We start from the raw sequence: 20,040 nt of genomic DNA, 5'->3' as shown, positions 1-20,040 counted from the left end.
CGCTAAAAGAGGATTTGCACTTATTTGGTTCAAAGATGGGATACAAAGGATTCCCGTTGGCAGGCCTTTGCGTCACCTTTTCTATAATTCTTTCGACACTGTATCCCGCTTACGGGGACATCAGCTATTCTTTTCCAGAAGAGATGAAACAAGGATCTGTTATTGGAAATATCGCCAAGGATCTTGGGCTGGATGCGAGCAGACTGTCTGCTCGAAAGGCCCGTATTGACACTGAAGGGGACAGAAAACAATACTGTGATATAAATCTGAGTATGGGAGATTTGATTGTAGCCGAGAGGATCGACAGAGAGGCTCTTTGTGCCAAGAAGCCTTCCTGCGTCTTAAAATTGGAGCTTGTATTGGAGAACCCATTGGAGCTGCATCGCATTAGTCTTCATATCCAAGATATTAACGATAACGCTCCGGTATTTAAAAAGGAGAAAATTAAGATTGAAATCCGTGAATCGACAGGTAAAGGTGCTCGCTTTTCTTTAGATGAAGCTCATGACGCTGATATTGGAGAAAATGGTGTTAAAGACTATACTCTACAAAGGAATGCTCATTTTGTGTTGAATGTTGATACAAAATCAGGCGGTCGAAAGTACTGTGAGTTGGTGCTGGATAAAGAATTAGACCGTGAAAATGAACAGAAAATAAATGTTCTTCTCACGGCTGTGGATGGTGGCTCTCCTCAGAGATCAGGTACTGTAGTCGTACAAGTCACTGTACTGGATGCTAATGATAACGCCCCAGTATTTAGCCAGGCCGTCTATAAAGCGAGTCTGCCTGAAAACTCTCCTCTGGATACTGTAGTGGTTACAGTGAGTGCTACTGATGCAGATGAAGGAGTTAACGGTGAAGTGAGATATGAACTCGATCATGTCTCAGAAAATAGCAATGTATTTTCCCTTGAACCAAAAACAGGTGAAGTGAAAGTTAATGGGCCAATAGATTATGAGGAAGAGTCCTCATATGAAATTCGAATCAGCGCAACAGACGGCCTTGGATTGGCATCATACTCCACATTGATGATTGATGTAACAGATGTGAATGACAATGAGCCTGTGATATATCTAAAATCACTTACTAATTTTACACCAGAAAACGTGTCACCTGGTACAGAGGTGGGCATCATTAACGTGCAGGATAGAGACTCTGAGAATAACCGACAGGTCCGCTGCTCCATTCCGCAAAACGTACCTTTTAAATTGGTTCCCTCCATCAAAAACTACTATTCTCTGGTGACCACGGGCCAACTGGACCGTGAACTAGTGTCTGATTATAACATTACAATCACTGCCACCGACGAGGGCTCTCCGCCTCTGTCTTCCTCTAAAAGTGTTCAGTTATCTGTAGCCGACGTCAACGACAACCCACCTGTATTTGAGGAACAGTCCTACAGCGCCTACGTGACTGAAAATAACAAACCTGGCTCCACGTTATGTTCCGTTACTGCTCGAGACCCAGACTGGAGACAAAACGGCACAGTGATTTATTCTCTTTTACCTGGAGAGATGAACGGTGCCACGGTGTCCTCCTATCTGTCCGTTAACGGAGACACGGGGGTGATCCATGGTGTGAGGTCGTTTGATTATGAACAGTTCAGGAGCTTTAAAGTCCACGTGATGGCCAGAGACAACGGTTCACCTCCGCTCAGTAGCAACGTGACCGTCAGTGTCTTCATAACGGATCTGAATGACAACTCTCCTCAGATACTGTACCCCGCCCCGGAGGGAAACTCCTTCATGACCGAGCTGGTCCCCAAAGCTGCGCACGCGGGCTCTCTGGTGTCCAAGGTGATAGCGGTGGACGCGGACTCCGGACAGAACGCCTGGCTGTCCTATCATATAGTCAAATCCACTGATCCAGGACTTTTCACCATTGGTCTCCACAGCGGAGAGATCAGGACACAGCGGGACATTTCTGAATCTGACAGCATGAAACAGAACCTTATTGTGTCAGTGAAAGATAACGGACAGCCCCCTCTTTCTGCCACTTGTGCTATGTATTTACTTATTTCCGATAATTTGGCTGAAGTGCCAGAACTGAAGGATATGTCTTATGATGAGAGCAATTCCAGGCTGACTTCTTATCTGATCATCGCGCTGGTGTCCGTCTCCACCTTTTTCCTGACCTTCATTATTGTCATCCTGGGTGTGAGGTTTTGTCGCAAGAGAAAGCCCAGACTGTTGTTTGACGGAGCGGTCGCCATCCCCAGCGCGTATCTCCCTCCCAATTACGCAGAGGTTGACGGCACAGGAACTTTACGCAGCACTTACAATTATGACGCCTACTTGACAACGGGTTCTAGAACCAGTGACTTCAAGTTTGTGAGATCTTACAATGACATCACACTACCTGCTGACCAGACTCTGAGGAAAAGTCCAACAGACTTTGCTGATGTATTTGGAGAGTCGGAGGGATCTCCAGAGGTAGGACATTCACATTTTAACAAAACGTCATATATTTTTTTAATTAATTTTTAATTTTATGTACAGTTAGGCAGCTTGATTCCTGTAGTCTAGCAGCTATAATGTTTACAATGTTCAAATATTTTTGTGTTTGTCTGTCTAAATGAAATACTGGCCTTTGTTTAACTAATTTGTAGTTATGTACCTGTTGTCTTGAAAGACTGCTCTTCATACTGCAGTTTGAAGTTATGATCGTGTGTACTTGAATCTTAGAGGCTTTTTACTTGGCCGACAACAGTTGTAGTTTAATCTTTTGCCAAAATCTTGAAGTTAACCTAGAACTCATATCATTCAATGTCGGTTTCTGCAGCAGATTTGAGCGTTCTGTTTTGCGCTTTTCAGTAAATGTCTTTGGGCCTAATTTCACAAAGTATCTGTTCATACATTAATTAACAAATCATCCGAATTTGCTGAGGCTTTTGGAATCTCCGAGGATCTCCTGAGTAACTAAGCAACTGCGCCTGAACAAAATCAATATAAACATTTTCGATTACAGTAATTAAGTTGTTAAAGTGGAAATTTTACTCCTTGCTTCTGTCTGAAGAAATGCTGTCTTTTGATGGTGAGATGTTTCTCGATGTCATTGTCTCTTTCCATGGTGCTGAAATGATCTTCGACCGTAAAAGTTGGGGGTGGCAGCTGCAGTGACCGAAGAGTGTCATTCGTTTATTATTATTGTTGTTTTTTCATCAATTCGCATTGTGTGGAATTTTTTTTAGGTCAAATGGTGTACTACTATGTGGTCACTGTTATTATTATGAGTAGTACTACAAGTAGTAGCTGTAGTTGCATTAGTATCAGTAGTTGTAGTTGCAGTAGTATAGTAGTAATAGTAGTACTTGTCGGACTAGCAGTAGTAGTGGTGTTATTAATATTAGGCCTAGTATTATTAATTTTCCTTTTAGTAATAATATGGTATCGTGCAGGTTGGGAGAGCTGAACTGGGATTCCAAAACAAAAAACAAAACGAACAAAAAAACAACAAAAAAACGGAAAAATGTTTTGAATTGCTGCTTTAAATATCTGTGAGGACTTAGTACATTTAACAAGATTAAATGTTTACCATTCCTGCTTTTAAATGTGGCATTTTAAGTAGTGCTTATTAACACCAACAATCTGTCTTTTCCATGACTTTTGGTTATAGGAATTGCTAAAATTAATTTTATGTAGGTCAGAATGAAGTGACCTGTGTAAGCAACAGAACAAATATTTAGTTTCATTAATGTAATGTACTGCATCCTAGGCCTGTTCTACGCACGTGTTCTATTTCTAGTGTGTAATTTCTCAGGGATGCTCATAGTGTCGCTGTTCACCATCGTAGACCGAGATAGAGAGCCTCCACCTCTCCTTCTCTCTACTAATGCTAGTGTATCATTCAGATAGTGATCAGGACGGTGAAAAACACGTCTTGAATGTAGTTTTAGTGCTTGCGATATTTACATTGTCAAGACATTTCAATGATATTTGGATTATTTTGATGAACATTTTGAGGTATTTTATCCCTAAAGAGAAAACCTGCAATTGCTTGGATCAAATATGGGATACAAAGGATTCCCGTTGGCAGGCCTTGCCGTCAGCTTTTCTGTGATCATTTCGACACTGTATTCCGCTTACGGGGACATCAGCTATTCTTTTCCAGAAGAGATGAAACAAGGATCTGTTATTGGAAATATCGCCAAGGATCTTGGGCTGGATGTGAGCAGACTGTCTGCTCGAAAGGCCCGTATTGATACTGAACCGGACAGAAAACGATACTGTGACATAAACCTGAGTAAGGGCGATTTGATTGTAGCCGAGAAGCTCGACAGAGAAGCGCTTTGTGGCAAAAAGCCTTCCTGCGTCTTAAAACTGGAGCTTGTATTGGAGAACCCATTGGAGCTACATCGCATTAGTCTTCATATCCAAGATATTAACGATAACGCTCCGGCATTTAAAAAGGAGATAATTAAGATGGAAATTCGAGAATCAACAGATAAAGGAGCTCGCTTTTCTTTAGATGAAGCTCATGACGCTGATATTGGAGAAAATGGTGTCAAAGACTATACTCTACAAAGGAATGATCATTTTGTTTTGAATGTTGATACAAAACCAGGGGCTCGAATGCGCTGTGAATTGGTATTGGATAAAGAATTAGACCGGGAAAATGATCAGGAAATGAATTTTCTTCTGACAGCTCTGGATGGTGGCTCTCCTCAGAGATCAGGTACTGTAGTCGTACAAGTCACAGTACTGGATGCTAATGATAACGCCCCAGTATTTAGCCAGGCCGTCTATAAAGCGAGTCTACCTGAAAACTCTCCTCTGGATACTGTAGTGGTTACAGTCAGTGCTACTGATGCAGATGAAGGATTTAACGGTGAAGTGAGATATGAACTTGATCATGTCTCAGAAGATAGTAGTGTATTTTCCCTCGATGAAAAAACGGGTGAAGTGAAAGTTAATGGGCCAATAGATTATGAGGAAGAGTCCTCACATGAACTTCGAATCAGTGCAAAAGACGGCCTTGGATTGGCATCATACTCCACGGTGATTATTGATATTTCAGATGTAAATGACAACGCCCCAGTGATATATGTAAAATCACTGACTAATCCCATACCAGAGAACGTGTCACCTGGTACAGAGGTGGGTATCATTAACGTGCAGGATAGAGACTCTGAGAATAACCGACAGGTCCGCTGCTACATTCAGCAAAACGTACCTTTTAAGTTGGTTCCCTCCATCAAAAACTACTATTCTTTGGTGACCACGGGCCAACTGGACCGTGAACTCGAGTCTGATTACAACATTACGATCACTGCCACCGACGAGGGCTCTCCGCCTCTGTCCTCCTCTAAAAGTGTTCATTTATCTGTTGCCGACATCAACGACAACCCACCTGTGTTTGAGGAAGAGTCCTACAGCGCCTACGTGACTGAAAATAACAAACCTGGCTCCACTTTATGCTCCGTTACTGCTCGAGACCCAGATTGGAGACAAAACGGTACAGTGATTTATTCTCTGACAGCTGGTGAGGTTAACGGCGCCCCGGTGTCCTCCTATCTATCCGTTAACGGAGACACGGGGGTGATCCATGCTGTGAGGTCGCTTGATTATGAACAGTTCAGGAGCTTTAAAGTCCACGTGATGGCCAGAGACAACGGTTCTCCTCCGCTCAGCAGCAACGTGACCGTCAGTGTCTTCATAACGGATTTGAATGACAATTCTCCTCAGATACTGTTCCCCGCCCCGGAGGGGAACTCCTTCATGACCGAGCTGGTTCCCAGAGCTGCGCACGGAGGCTCTCTGGTGTCCAAGGTTATAGCGGTTGATGCGGACTCCGGACAGAATGCCTGGCTGTCCTATCATATAGTCAAATCCACTGATCCGGGACTTTTCACTATTGGTCTCCACAGTGGAGAGATCAGGACACAGCGGGACATTTCTGAATCTGACAGCATGAAACAGAACCTTATTGTGGCAGTGAAAGATAACGGACAGCCCTCTCTCTCTGCCACCTGTGCCATGTATTTACTTATTTCTGATAACTTGGCTGAAGTACCAGAACTCAAAGATATGTCTTATGATGAGAGCAATTCCAAACTGACGTCTTATCTGATCATCGCGCTGGTGTCCGTCTCCACCTTTTTCCTGACCTTCATTATTGTCATCCTGGGTGTGAGGTTTTGTCGCAGGAGAAAGCCCAGACTGTTGTTTGACGGAGCGGTCGCCATCCCCAGCGCCTATCTCCCTCCCAATTACGCAGAGGTTGACGGCACAGGCACTTTACGCAGCACTTACAATTATGACGCCTACTTGACAACGGGTTCTAGAACCAGTGATTTCAAGTTCGTGAGATCTTACAATGACAACACACTTCCTGCTGATCAGACTCTGAGGAAAAGTCCAACAGACTTTGCTGATGTATTTGGAGACTCCGAGGGATCTGCCGAGGTAGGACACGATTTTTGCTGAAATAACGCAATTCCAATAATTATACAATAACATATAGGTTAATCAGAGTAATTTTAAAGCATTTTTAATTGTCTTGCCAATGATTTGTTGCCTAACTATTTCATTTGTGCGGGTGTGTTTATTGTGTATATACTGTATATTGGACATTTTTTTTATTTTGCTTTGCATAATGTTTGCTAAATTGAATAAATTAACGTTACGTCAATGCTTTCAATGTAATATCTTCAAACCACATACTACGGAGGGATGAACAATTTGATTTGACATGTTCCTAAAGGTAATGCCATTACAGGAATCGTGTTTGTGCATATTTGCTGCTCAGTCAACCTTAGTTCATTATTTAATAGTGCATAGTGATATCCTGCAAAGTGTTCCAGGGTAAAATGTAATTCCTGTCAATCCATGTTCATGAAGTTATTTTAAGCGCCTTTTGATGTAAATGCCAATGTGGTGTATGCAGTTGATCCGTCGAATATGTTAGGCTCCTACATTAACTCACCCCAGAGGCAGGCCTTAAGGAAATTTGATTCTTGGACACATCTGTTTCGAAATTATTTTTAGTTTGTTCTTTTAAGCTTATCTGCCCGTGCTGCTGCTTTTGTAGAGCCTACGCTGGAAGAGTAAAACTAGCATGCCCCTCGAACCACACATTTGGTTTTTAGTACAATAGCAGCAGTTTAACGAGTTTTTATTGATGTTCATATTTTGCATAAAGTATAGACTATCCCATTCGATTTCGAAACACCCTCCTTATCCCTGTATATTTCTTTGTGTATTTTCTGCGATGAGCATAAGGAATGTAACATAAATTGGAACCTAATTTGTTTAGAACATTTATAGGTTGTGTACACGGGAAAAGCGTATCTGTTTGCTTATGGTGTTGCTTTCCCTGTCCAAGATATTCCGTGCTGCTCAATAAGGGATTCAATGCGGGCTAAAAAAAGCGTGGTGTTTTTGCGACTTTTATTGTTCATGGAGTAGTTTTTATTTGTTACATATAACATATTATGAAAATATCTGATTAGATGGAGTTGTCTTACTCGACGGAAAAACTTCATTTGGCAACTTGTGCGAGATTAAGTCGGCTTTGTCTTTTTCACGTTTTATCAATTACTTAATTTTTCTTATCGTACAGTGACAACGCGCTGCATACCGAGCAGGATCTCAGAAAAAATATCTGAATAAATCTCTGAGGGATATTTTGATGGGTTTAAAACGTTTTCTGTGTCAAATAACTTTGTATTATGCTTCAAATTTTTCTCGTTCTTGGCATCCCAAACAGTTTTATACACACAAACTGCATAGAATGTAATTTTAATAAACTATCAACGTTTAGCTATTTTTTTTTCTATTTAATGACTACGGCTCAATTTATATGTCTGCCTCTGTCCATGGTGCTGAATATGGCTTGTGTGTAAAAGACGATCTGATTCCTGCTGCAGCTACTGTATAGCAGTAGTTTTCATAAGTGTGACATCGAGACCCATGAGTCTGCAGCTTTTCATGCCAACGAAACACTACAGCACCTGGTTTTACTGATTATCCCTCTTTCAACCAGAGAGGAGGAAGTAATTAGTGAAATCACCTACTGTCGTCTTTGATTGGTGAAAACTTGCAGACTCATGGGTCACGATGGCACATCATTGAAGACCACTGATGTGAAGGACAAGGGTAATTAGAGCTCGAAAAGGAACTATCAGGCATCTTGATTAACTAATAATGAACCCTACAGTCTCACCTTTTAGACGGGAATTTAGAGTATACGAACATTATGTCATTTTGACAGTTTGTACATTTTCTTTCATTTTGTCTTGTTAAGTTTACCAGAAAACTCAAAGAGCCCATTTCCCCCCAGATTGGCGACTTAAGCAGTAACCAATTTAAAGGTGAAATGTGTTCCTGCGGCTTTTGTGTGAAACGCATCGGTCATTGCTGTCATTTGCACAAAGGAAGTGTTTAATAATGCCCTGTAATGCAAATATAAAGAATAATCCTCCGTTGTCTTTCTCTAACGTATAAACTGCATTATTGTTTGCCTGCATTAGAACTGAGTTGAAACCAGAGTCTACTTACTCTAGTGCACGCACATTACGTGGCTTTGCCCTATATGACATGAACTAGAAAGGGCAATGTTAGGATTATTTAAGAAAGCTTCTACTGCATTGTTTTAATGATGCTCTTTCACATGTGTAGTGACTAAAAGGGACTCACCATGTCGCTGTTCACCAGCTGAGCAAACACTTCTCCACCCCTTGCTACTGCTTTGTTATTCTTGGCTTGGTCTTGGTCTTGTCAGATTAAACCCATAGATGTGGTTTGATCAAATATTCTCTTTTTTCACGCTTGTTGTAAATAAAACTGACGTTTGATTACGATACATTGGATATTTTTTTTTGATTTTCCCATTGTGACATTTTGGTCTACTTAAGGCATTGGAATTTTTTCTGTCCTTTTTTGTCTCAGGATGGGAAACAATGGATGTTCAGCACTAGTCCTGCTCTACAGCTTTGTTTTCTCTCTTCAGCTGCTACATATCAGTAACGGAGACGTGAGCTATTCCATTCCCGAGGAAATGAAACGTGGATCTGTTATTGGAAATATAGCTAAGGACCTCGGGCTGGATGTGGGGAAATTATCTGCTCGGAAGGCCCGTGTTGACAGCGAGGCGAACCGTGAACAGTACTGTAACATAAATCTTATCAACGGAGATTTGATTGTCGCAGAAAGAATTGACAGAGAGGCGCTTTGTGGCGAAAAGGTATCTTGTATCTTGAGGTTTGAGTTGATTTTAGAGTCACCCCTGGAGTTGCACCGTATTTCGCTTCAAATACAGGATACCAATGATAATACGCCTGTGTTTCCTAAAGAGGAAATTAAGATAGAAATGAGTGAATTGGCTGTGAAAGGAGTTCGCTTCCGTGTGAACGAGGCGCATGATCTAGATATAGGGCAAAACGCTGTTCAAAGCTATATATTACAGACGAATAATCACTTGGTGCTGGAAATTCAGTCAAAATCAGATGGGGGTAAATTTGCTGAACTGGTGTTAGATAAAGAATTAGACCGTGAGGAACAACAGGAATTTAGAGTATTGCTCACTGCATTAGACGGAGGCACCCCTCAAAGATCTGGCACTGCAATCGTACACGTCATTGTACTGGATGCAAATGATAACGCCCCAGTGTTTAGCCAGGCCGTATATAAAGCCACCCTGCCTGAAAACTCTCCTGTAGATAATGTAGTAGTTACAGTGACTGCAACTGATGCAGATGACGGTCTAAATGGCCAAGTGACATATGAATTAAGTCGCATTTCAGAAAAAGGTAGACAGGTGTTTACGTTAAATCACATCACAGGTGAAATCAAACTCACAGGGCCTTTGGATTTCGAGGAAGAGTCAACGTATGAAATGCGCATAGAGGCCAAAGATGGATATGGCCTTTCCTCAGATTCCAAAGTGATAATTGATATCACAGATGTTAACGACAACCCCCCTGTAATAAACTTGAAATCATTGACTAAGCCTATTCCAGAAAACATCTCGCCTGGTACAGAGGTGGGCATCATTAACGTGCAGGATAGAGACTCTGAGAATAACCGACAGGTCCGCTGCTACATTCAACAAAACGTCCCTTTTAAATTGGTTCCATCCATCAAAAACTACTATTCTCTGGTGACCACGGGCCAACTGGACCGTGAACTAGTGTCTGGTTACAACATTACAATCACTGCCACGGACGAGGGCTCTCCGCCTCTGTCCTCCTCTAAAGTTGTTCAGCTGTCAGTAGCCGACGTCAACGACAATCCACCTGTGTTTGAGGAACAGTCCTACAGCGCCTACGTGACTGAAAATAACAAACCTGGCTCCACATTATGTTCCGTTACTGCTCGAGACCCAGACTGGAGACAAAACGGTACAGTGATTTATTCTCTTTTACCTGGTGATGTGAACGGGGCCCCGGTGTCCTCCTATCTATCAGTTAACGGAGACACGGGGGTGCTCCATGCTGTGAGGTCGTTTGATTATGAACAGTTCAGGAGCTTTAAAGTCCACGTGATGGCCAGAGACAACGGTTCTCCTCCTCTCAGCGGCAACGTGACCGTCAGTGTCTTCATAACGGATGTGAATGACAACTCTCCTCAGATACTGTACCCCGCCCCGGAGGGCAACTCCTTCATGACCGAGCTAGTCCCCAAAGCTGCGCACGGAGGCTCTCTGGTGTCCAAGGTGATAGCGGTGGACGCGGACTCCGGGCAGAACGCCTGGCTGTCCTATGATATCGTCAAATCCACTGATCCGGGACTCTTCAGTATTGGTCTCCACAGCGGAGAGATCATGACACAGCGGGACATTTCCGAATCTGACAGCATGAAACAGAACCTTATTGTGGCAGTGAAAGATAACGGACAGCCCTCTCTGTCGGTCACCTGTTCCATGTTTTTACTAATTTCTGATAACTTGGCTGAAGTGCCAGAACTGAAGGATATGTCTAATGATGAAAGCAATTCCAAGCTGACCTCTTATCTGATCATCGCGCTGGTGTCCGTGTCCACCTTTTTCCTGACCTTCATTATTGTCATATTGGGTGTGAGGTTTTGTCGCAGGAGAAAGCCCAGACTGCTGTTTGACGGAGCGGTCGCCATCCCCAGCGCTTATCTCCCTCCCAATTACGCAGAGGTTGACGGCACAGGAACTTTACGCAGCACTTACAATTATGACGCTTACTTGACAACGGGTTCTAGAACCAGTGATTTCAAGTTTGTGAGATCTTACAATGACAACACACTACCTGCTGACCAGACTCTGAGGAAAAGTCCAACAGACTTTGCTGATGTATTCGGGGAGTTGGAGGGATCCCCAGAGGTAGGACACTGATGTTTTAACAAAACCTTATATAGTTTTTTATTAATTTGTATTTTTTGTACAGTTAGGCAATTTGTTTCCTGTGGTGTTTCAGCTATTTTGTAATGTTTACAATATGCAAATATTTTTGTGTTTGTCCGTCTAAATGAAGTACTGGCCTTTGTTTTGTTTAACTAATTTGTAGTTATTTAACTGTTGTCTTGAAAGACTGCTCTTCATACTGCAGTTTGAAGTTACGTTCGTGTGTACTTGAATCTTAGAGGCTTTTTACTTGGCCGACAAGAGTTGTAATTCAATCTTCTGCCAAAATCTTGAAGTTAACCTAGAACTCATATCATTCAATGTCGGTTTCTGCAACACATGTGAGCGTTCTGTTTTGCGCTTTTCAGTAAATGTCTTTGGGCCTAATTTCACAAAGTATCTGTTCATACATTAATTAATAAATCATCCGAATTTTCTGAGGCTTTTGGAAACTCCGAGGATCTCCTGAGTAACTAAGCAACTGCGCCTGAACAAAATCAATATAAACATTTTCGATTACAGTTATTAAGTTGTTAAAGTGGAAATTTTACTCCTTGCTTCTGTCTGAAGAAATGCTGTTTTTTGATGGTGAGATGTTTCTCGATGTCATTGTCTCTTTCCATGGTGCTGAAATGATATTCGAACTTAAAAGTTGGGGGTGGCACCTGCAGTGACTGAAGAGTGTCATTCGTTTATTATTATTGTTGTTTTTTCATCAATTCACATTGTGTGGATTTTTTTTTAGGTCAAATGGTGTACTACTATGTGGTCACTGTTATTATTATTATTAGTAGTACTAGAAGTAGTAGTTGTAGTTGCATTATTATTAGTAGTTGTAGTAGCAGTAGTATAGTAGTAGTAGTAGTACTTGTCGGACTGGCAGTAGTGGTGTTATTAATATTAGGCCTAGTATTATTAATTTTCCTTTTAGTAATAATATGGTATCGTGCAGGTTGGGAGAGCTGAACTTGGATTCCAAAACAAAACAGAACAAAAACAAAAAAACAAACAAACGGAAAAATGTTTTGAATTGCTGCTTTAAATATCTGTGAGGACTTAGTACATTTAACAAGATTAAATGTTTACCATTCCTGCTTTTAAATGTGGCATTTTAAGTAGTGCTTATTAACACCAACAATCTGTCTTTTCTATGACTTTTGGTTATAGGAATTGCTAAAATTAATTTTATGTAGGTCAGAATGAAGTGACCTGTGTAAGCAACAGAACAAATATTTAGTTTCCTTAATGTAGTGTACTGCATCCTAGGCCTGTTCTACGCACGTGTTCTATTTCTAGTGTGTAATTTCTCAGGGATGCTCATAGTGTCGCTGTTCACCATCGTAGACCGAGATAGAGAGCCTCCACCTCTCCTTCTCTCTACTAATGCTAGTGTATCTTTCAGATAGTGATCAGGACGGTGAAAAACACGTCTTGAATGCAGTTTTAGTGCTTGCGATATTTACATTGTCAAGACATTTCAATGATATTTGGATTATTTTGATGAACATTTTGAGGTATTTTATCCCTAAAGGAAGACCTGCAATTGCTTGGATCAAATATGGGATACAAAGGATTCCCGTTGGCAGGCCTTGCCGTCAGCTTTTCTGTGATCCTTTCGACACTGTATTCCGCTTACGGGGACTTCAGCTATTCTTTTCCAGAAGAGATGAAACAAGGATCTGTTATTGGAAATATCGCCAAGGATCTTGGGCTGGATGTGAGCAGACTGTCTGCTCGAAAGGCCCGTATTGATACTGAACCGGACAGAAAACGATACTGTGACATAAACCTGAGTAAGGGCGATTTGATTGTAGCCGAGAGGATCGACAGAGAAGCGCTTTGTGGAAAGAAGCCTTCCTGCGTCTTAAAATTAGAGCTTGTATTGGAGAACCCATTGGAGCTGCATCGCATTAGTCTTCATATCCATGATATTAACGATAACGCTCCGGCATTTAAAAAGGAGATAATTAAGATGGAAATTCAAGAATCAACAGATAAAGGAGCTCGCTTTTCTTTAGATGAAGCTCATGATGCGGATATTGGAGATAATGGTGTCAAAGGCTATACTCTACAAAGGAATGATCATTTTGTTTTGAATGTTGATACAAAACCAGGGGCTCGAATGCGCTGTGAATTGGTATTGGAGAACGAATTAGACCGGGAAAATGATCAGGAAATGAATTTTCTTCTGACAGCTCTGGATGGTGGCTCTCCTCAGAGATCAGGCACTGTAGTCGTACAAGTCACAGTACTGGATGCTAATGATAACGCCCCAGTATTTAGCCAGGCCGTCTATAAAGCGAGTCTGCCTGAAAACTCTCCTCTGGATACTGTGGTGGTTACAGTGAGTGCTACTGATGCAGATGAAGGATTTAACGGTGAAGTGAGATATGAACTTGATCATGTCTCAGAAGATAGCAATGTATTTTCCCTCGATGAAAAAACGGGTGAAGTGAAAGTTAATGGGCCAATAGATTATGAGGAAGAGTCCTCACATGAACTTCGAATCAGTGCAAAAGACGGCTTTGGATTGGCATCATACTCCACGGTGATTATTGATATTACAGATGTAAATGACAACGCCCCAGTGATATATGTAAAATCACTGACTAATCCCATACCAGAGAACGTGTCACCTGGTACAGAGGTGGGTATCATTAACGTGCACGATAGAGATTCTGAGAATAACCGACAGGTCCGCTGCTCCATTCAGCAAAACGTACCTTTTAAATTGGTTCCCTCCATCAAAAACTACTATTCTTTGGTGACCACGGGCCAACTGGACCGTGAACTAGTGTCTGATTATAACGTTACAATCACTGCCACCGACAAGGGCTCTCCGCCTCTGTCCTCCTCTAAAAGTGTTCAGCTGTCAGTAGGCGACGTCAACGACAACCCACCTGTGTTTGTGGAACTGTCCTACAGCGCCTATCTGACTGAAAATAACAAACCTGGCTCCACTTTATGTTCCGTTACTGCTCATGATCCAGACTGGAGACAAAACGGTACAGTTATTTATTCTCTTTTACCTGGTGAGGTGAACGGTGCCCCCTTGTCCTCTTATCTATCCGTTAACGGAGACACGGGGGTGATCCACACTGTGAGGTCGTTTGATTATGAACAGTTCAGGAGCTTTAAAGTCCAAGTGATGGCCAGAGACAACGGTTCTCCACCGCTCAACAGCAACGTGACCGTCAGTGTCTTCATAACGGATGTGAATGACAACTCTCCTCAGATACTGTACCCCGCCCCGGAGGGCAACTCCTTTATGACAGAGCTTGTCCCCAAAGCTGCACATGGAGGCTCTCTAGTGTCCAAGGTGATAGCGGTGGACGCGGACTCCGGACAGAATGCCTGGCTGTCCTATCATATCGTCAAATCCACTGCTCCGGGACTTTTCAGTATTGGTCTCCACAGCGGAGCGATCAGGACACAGCGGGATATTTCTGAATCTGACAGCATGAAACAGAACCTTATTGTGGCAGTGAAAGATAACGGACAGCCCCCTCTTTCTGCCACTTGTGCCATGTATTTACTTATTTCTGATAACTTGGCTGAAGTGCCAGAACTGAAGGATATGTCTTATGATGAGAGCAATTCCAAACTGACCTCTTATCTGATCATCGCGCTGGTGTCCGTCTCCACCTTTTTCCTGACCTTTATTATTGTCATCCTGGGTGTGAGGTTTTGTCGCAGGAGAAAGCCCAGACTGCTGTTTGACGGAGCGGTCGCCATCCCCAGCGCCTATCTCCCCCCCAATTACGCAGAGGTTGACGGCACAGGAACTTTACGCAGCACTTACAATTATGACGCTTACTTGACAACGGGTTCTAGAACCAGTGATTTCAAGTTTGTGAGATCTTACAATGACAACACGCTGCCTGCTGACCAGACTCTGAGAAAAAGTCCAACAGACTTTGCTGATGTATTTGGAGAATCTGAGGGATCTGCAGAGGTAGGACTCTCATGTCTTTATATTATTTTAATTAATTTTTAATATGTGTACAGTTATTTGTTTCCTGTGGTTTAGCAGCCATTGTTTAACGTGTACAACATGCTAATATGTTTGTGTTTGTCCGTCTAAATGAAATTGTCACGTATCTAGGCTGAACCCAATTGCAGAACACACAGACAGGAGGCAGAGAGTAAATGCAAGGACAGTTTATTAATATGGCTGGAGGTGGTAAACGTGGAGCAGTTGAGGTGTGAAGCTGGGCCAAGGCAGGACAGGGAAAGTGCAGAGGAGAGTCAGGCTGAGCAGGTTCCAGACAGCGGGGATCCAAAGCGGGAGACAGACCTGGCAGGAAGACTGGAGGCGAAGACTGGAGTCTGGCTGAGGTCTAGGCATGGCAAGGTGTATGATCCGGCAGAGAGTAGATGGCAGACTGGGGTTTTTAAAGTGTGGACTGAAGGGAAGCAGGTGAGCAGACGGTGACGAGTGATGGGATTCAGGTGTGCAGGATGAGCTGAGCTGGGAGCCAGGAGAACAGGGAAGGGAGACCACGCCCACACACACACAAAGCATGGACAGGGAAAGAGACAGACAGGAGAGCACTAGGAACACAGGAAAGGGGAAACACAAGGAAAACACAAGGGCTAGGTAGGGATCATGACAGAAATACTGGCCTTTGTTAAACTAATGTGTTCTTTGTCAGCTGTCTTGAAAGACTTATCTTCATACTGCAGTTTAACGTTATTTTAGTCTGCACTTGAATAGAGGCTGTTTTTCATCTCGACAAGAGTTGTATTTCATGGTCTCTGCCAATAATCTTGAAGTTAACCTAGTACTTATGATCTTCCAGAGTCGGTTTCTGTAACAGATGTCAGGGTTTTGTTTTTCTCTTTTCACTAAATGCCTTTGGTCCTAATTTCACACACAAAAAAAAGCTACGTTTATATATCAATTAACAAATCATCCGGCTTTTTCTTGGGCTTCTGGAAACTCCCACGATTTTCTGAGTAAGCACGCAGTTGTACCTGAACAAAATCAATATACACATTTTCGACTATAGTTAAGTTAAACTTTTAAAGTCGAAATTTTATTAGATGCATCTATCTGAACAGATGCTGTCTTTTGATGGTGAGATGTTTCTCGAATTCATTGTCTCTTTCCATGGTGCTGAAATAATACTCGAACTTAAAAGTTGGGGGTGGCAGCTGCAGTGACTGTGAAGAGTGTCATTTGTTTATTTTTATTGTTGATTTTTTATCAATCCACGCTATATGGATTTGTCTAGGTAAACTGGTATTTTACTATGCGATCTCTATTGTAATTGTTATTATTACTATTGTGGTGGTAGTAGTTGTACGTCTCGGCTTAGCAGTAAGAGTGGTGTTATTTATACTAGGCCTCGCATTATTAATTTGCCTTTCAGTAATAATGTTGTATCGTGCATGTGGCAGAGCTGAACTGTTTGATTTCTATTGTGTAATTTCCCAGGGATGCTCACAGTGTCGCTGTCCACCATCGTAGACCGAGATAAAGAGCCTCCCCCTGTCCTCTCTACCCATGCTAGCGTATCTTACAAACCTTGATCGGGATGGAGAAAAACACGACTTGAATGCAATTTTTGTGCTTGCGGTATTTACATTGTTAAGAGATTTTAATAATATTCCTATTATTTTAAAGACAATTTTGATTTATTTTATCCCTAAAAGAGGATTTGCACTTATTTGGTTCAAATATGGGATACAAAGGATTCCCGTTGGCAGGCCTTTGCGTCAGCTTTTCTATAATTGTTTCGACACTGTATCCCGCTTACAGGGACATCAGCTATTCTTCTCCAGAAGAGATGAAACAAGGATCTGTTATTGGAAATATCGCCAAGGATCTTGGGCTAGATGCGAGCAGACTGTCTGCTCGAAAGGCCCGTATTGATACTGAACCGGACAGAAAACGATACTGTGACATAAACCTGAGTAAGGGCGATTTGATTGTAGCCGCGAGGATCGACAGAGAAGCGCTTTGTGGAAAGAAGCCTTCCTGCGTCTTAAAATTGGAGCTTGTATTGGAGAACCCATTGGAGCTGCATCGCATTACTCTTCATATCCAAGATATTAACGATAACGCTCCGGTATTTAAAAAGGAGAAAATTAAGATTGAAATCTGTGAATCGACAGATAAAGGTGCTCGCTTTTCTTTAGATGAAGCTCATGACGCTGATATTGGAGAAAATGGTGTTAAAGACTATACTCTACAAAGGAATGGTCATTTTGTTTTGAATGTTGATACAAAACCAGGGGCTCGAATGCGCTGTGAATTGGTATTGGAGAAATAATTAGACCGGGAAAATGATCAGGAAATGAATTTTCTTCTCACGGCTGTGGATGGTGGCTCCCCTCAGAGATCAGATACTGTGCTCGTACAAGTCACAGTACTGGATGCTAATGATAACGCCCCAGTATTTAGCCAGGCCGTCTATAAAGCGAGTCTGCCTGAAAACTCTCCTCTGGATACTGTGGTGGTTACAGTGAGTGCTACTGATGCAGATGAAGGATTTAACGGTGAAGTGAGATATGAACTTGATCATGTCTCAGAAGATAGCAATGTATTTTTCCTCGATGAAAAAACGGGTGAAGTGAAAGTTAATGGGCCGATAGATTATGAGGAAGAGTCCTCACATGAACTTCGAATCAGTGCAAAAGACGGCTTTGGATTGGCATCATACTCCACGGTGATTATTGATATTACAGATGTAAATGACAACGCCCCAGTGATATATGTAAAATCACTGACTGACCGCTGCTACATTCAGGAAAACGTACCTTTTAAGTTGGTTCCCTCCATCAAAAACTACTATTCTTTGGTGACCACGGGCCAACTGGACCGTGAACTAGTGTCTGATTATAACGTTACAATCACTGCCACCGACGAGGGCTCTCCGCCTCTGTCTTCCTCTAAAAGTGTTCAGTTATCTGTTGCCGACGTCAACGACAACCCACCTGTGTTTGAGGAACAGTCCTACAGCGCCTACGTGACTGAAAATAACAAACCTGGCTCCACTTTATGTTCCATATAAAACATATGTTTTATACTTTGTCTCGGTCATTTGATTCTTTTTGCAGCTATATGGTTTTTCTATTTAAAAATGCAAACATTTTTGTTCGTGTGTCTGTCCAAATTGTATCTTCAGTTCCAGATAATTTGTCCTTCTTTGGTTAATGTCATGAAAAAATATGTTACACTTCAGCTACACTACACGCAAGTTACCTCTGCGTGTACGTGATTGATAGAGGATATTTCAAATTTCGAGAAAGGAGTTGTGCCTCAACGTATCTGCATATAGTAGTCTTTAATAACCGTGGAAATGAAGTTACCCCTTTGTGGCTGTTTCTGAACCATATCTCTGGTATATCCCTTGGTATTGTCAATGCAAGCCTTCAAATTAAATTCCATACTAATTTGATAACAATATGTATATTGTTAATTAAAGAAACGACCGAATTTGGGAAGGCTTTTGGAGACTCCGGATATCTCCTGAATCTAGGCTTACAAGCACTTATAACTGAATAAATTCAATGTTAACATCTTCAACTGCAGTTATTAGCTTACTTTATATAATAGAAATGGTAGAAAAGTATTCATTGCGCGTTTCTGATGAACTACTGCCGTTTAATTACCTCCCTGTTAGCAGGATATCTCAAAAAGTTGGGCACGGATTTGCACAAAACTTGGTATGAAGGTTGGTTATGGGCCAAGGAAGAACCGATTAACTTTTCATGTCGGTTTGCCAAAGGGGGCGTGGTTTTGGGCGTGGCATGTCACCAAAAGGTGGTTGTCACACTTGGCGGCGGTTTGTGCTCTACGGAGCACATTTCCCGGTTAGATTATCTCTGTCCGTGGTACTGAAACAATCTTCGGACAGAGACAGTCACAGTACAGCAAATGGTGCTATTTTTGTTATTTGTCCATTTCGACTTAATTTTTATAGGCCAAATAGTATTCCACTGTTTTAGTCTTTTGTTTAATAATAATAATAATAATAATAATAATAATAATAATAATAATAATAATAATACCTAACTTTTAGTAATGACTTTATGGTATGATATTTCTTAAAAATAATAGTAATGAAAAAAATATATATATCTCTAGTATTTTATTTTTTATTTTTTTTTTTTAAGAAATATTCTTCATCGGAAACAGACATCAGAGGCCGTACATTTCGTGGACAGCAAGCTATTGCATTTTTATTTTTTGCTCTCCATCGTGCTGAATATGATTGCTGCGTCCTCATCGTGCTTTTGCAACTGCGAGAATTCATGCTGTAAACCAGTAAAAATTTAAAATATTTGTTTGGGAGTCTTGTTTAGTACAAGGTGTGAATGAAATCTTGAAATTGTCATATTAAATTAGATTCATATTTTTCGAAGGCCTTTATACATTGCATTGAATAATTTATGTTTTACGTGTGGCGTACAGTTCACATGGACCTGAGTGAAGATGATCATGGACAAGGTGATTATGGTCTCTTTCAAGAATATTTCATGATTTATGATCCACCAGCATGTGTAAAGACCATAAAAACACTCATGATGTCGCTGTTGACCAGCAGAGGAAGAGCACATCTCCACCCACCACTACTGCCTTGATATTCAATCATCATTTATTTGTCAAGAGAATCAGTTACACCAACGAAAAGGTTTTATCGTATAGCCTACTCTTGCGTTCAGTTCGGTATAGTTGACGTTTTATTTCACTTTGAATGATTGTTGGTCAAGCTGTGGAGT

At 41.6% G+C, this 20,040-nt stretch overlaps 4 protein-coding genes across 4 annotated transcripts; all 4 read left to right on the top strand.

Annotated features, from left to right (window-relative positions):
* The first annotated feature begins 35 nt into the window (after positions 1 to 35).
* On the top strand, positions 36 to 6,425 carry LOC139649954 (uncharacterized). Its single transcript, XM_071526464.1, has 3 exons — positions 36 to 2,432; positions 3,191 to 3,200; positions 4,036 to 6,425. The coding sequence occupies exons 1-3, from the start codon at positions 36 to 38 to the stop codon at positions 6,423 to 6,425; spliced, it is 4,797 nt and encodes a 1,598-aa protein (XP_071382565.1).
* Positions 6,426 to 8,889: 2,464 nt separating this feature from the next.
* On the top strand, positions 8,890 to 11,301 carry LOC139649953 (protocadherin beta-15-like). The gene has a single exon (XM_071526463.1). It carries the CDS (start codon positions 8,890 to 8,892, stop codon positions 11,299 to 11,301), a length of 2,412 nt encoding a protein of 803 aa, XP_071382564.1.
* Positions 11,302 to 12,868: 1,567 nt separating this feature from the next.
* LOC139649952 (protocadherin beta-15-like) lies at positions 12,869 to 15,745 on the top strand. Its single transcript, XM_071526462.1, has 2 exons — positions 12,869 to 15,265; positions 15,416 to 15,745. The coding sequence occupies exons 1-2, from the start codon at positions 12,869 to 12,871 to the stop codon at positions 15,743 to 15,745; spliced, it is 2,727 nt and encodes a 908-aa protein (XP_071382563.1).
* Positions 15,746 to 16,994: 1,249 nt separating this feature from the next.
* LOC139649951 (protocadherin gamma-B6-like) lies at positions 16,995 to 18,329 on the top strand. Its single transcript, XM_071526461.1, is given in 1 exon segment — positions 16,995 to 18,329. A coding segment is annotated over 1 exon segment (1,335 nt).
* The last annotated feature ends 1,711 nt before the right edge of the window (positions 18,330 to 20,040 follow it).

The sequence above is a fragment of the Centroberyx affinis genome, unplaced genomic scaffold (assembly GCF_046629955.1).
Source record: "Centroberyx affinis isolate AG114_WGS23_722 - 3 ecotype Tasmania unplaced genomic scaffold, CSIRO-AGI_Caff_v1 ptg001411l_1, whole genome shotgun sequence".
Taxonomy (NCBI): Eukaryota; Metazoa; Chordata; class Actinopteri; order Beryciformes; family Berycidae; genus Centroberyx; species Centroberyx affinis.
This window is presented reverse-complemented; position numbering and strand designations above follow the sequence as displayed.

Bases quoted from the DNA above. Each gene is read 5' to 3' on its own strand.
- LOC139649952 (XM_071526462.1), top strand. From the start codon at position 12,869: ATGGGATACAAAGGATTCCCGTTGGCAGGCCTTGCCGTCAGCTTTTCT. The intron at 15,266-15,415 runs GTAGGACTCTCA...TCACGTATCTAG, and splicing joins AATCTGAGGGATCTGCAGAG to GCTGAACCCAATTGCAGAAC.
- LOC139649954 (XM_071526464.1), top strand. From the start codon at position 36: ATGGGATACAAAGGATTCCCGTTGGCAGGCCTTTGCGTCACCTTTTCT.
- LOC139649953 (XM_071526463.1), top strand. From the start codon at position 8,890: ATGGGAAACAATGGATGTTCAGCACTAGTCCTGCTCTACAGCTTTGTT.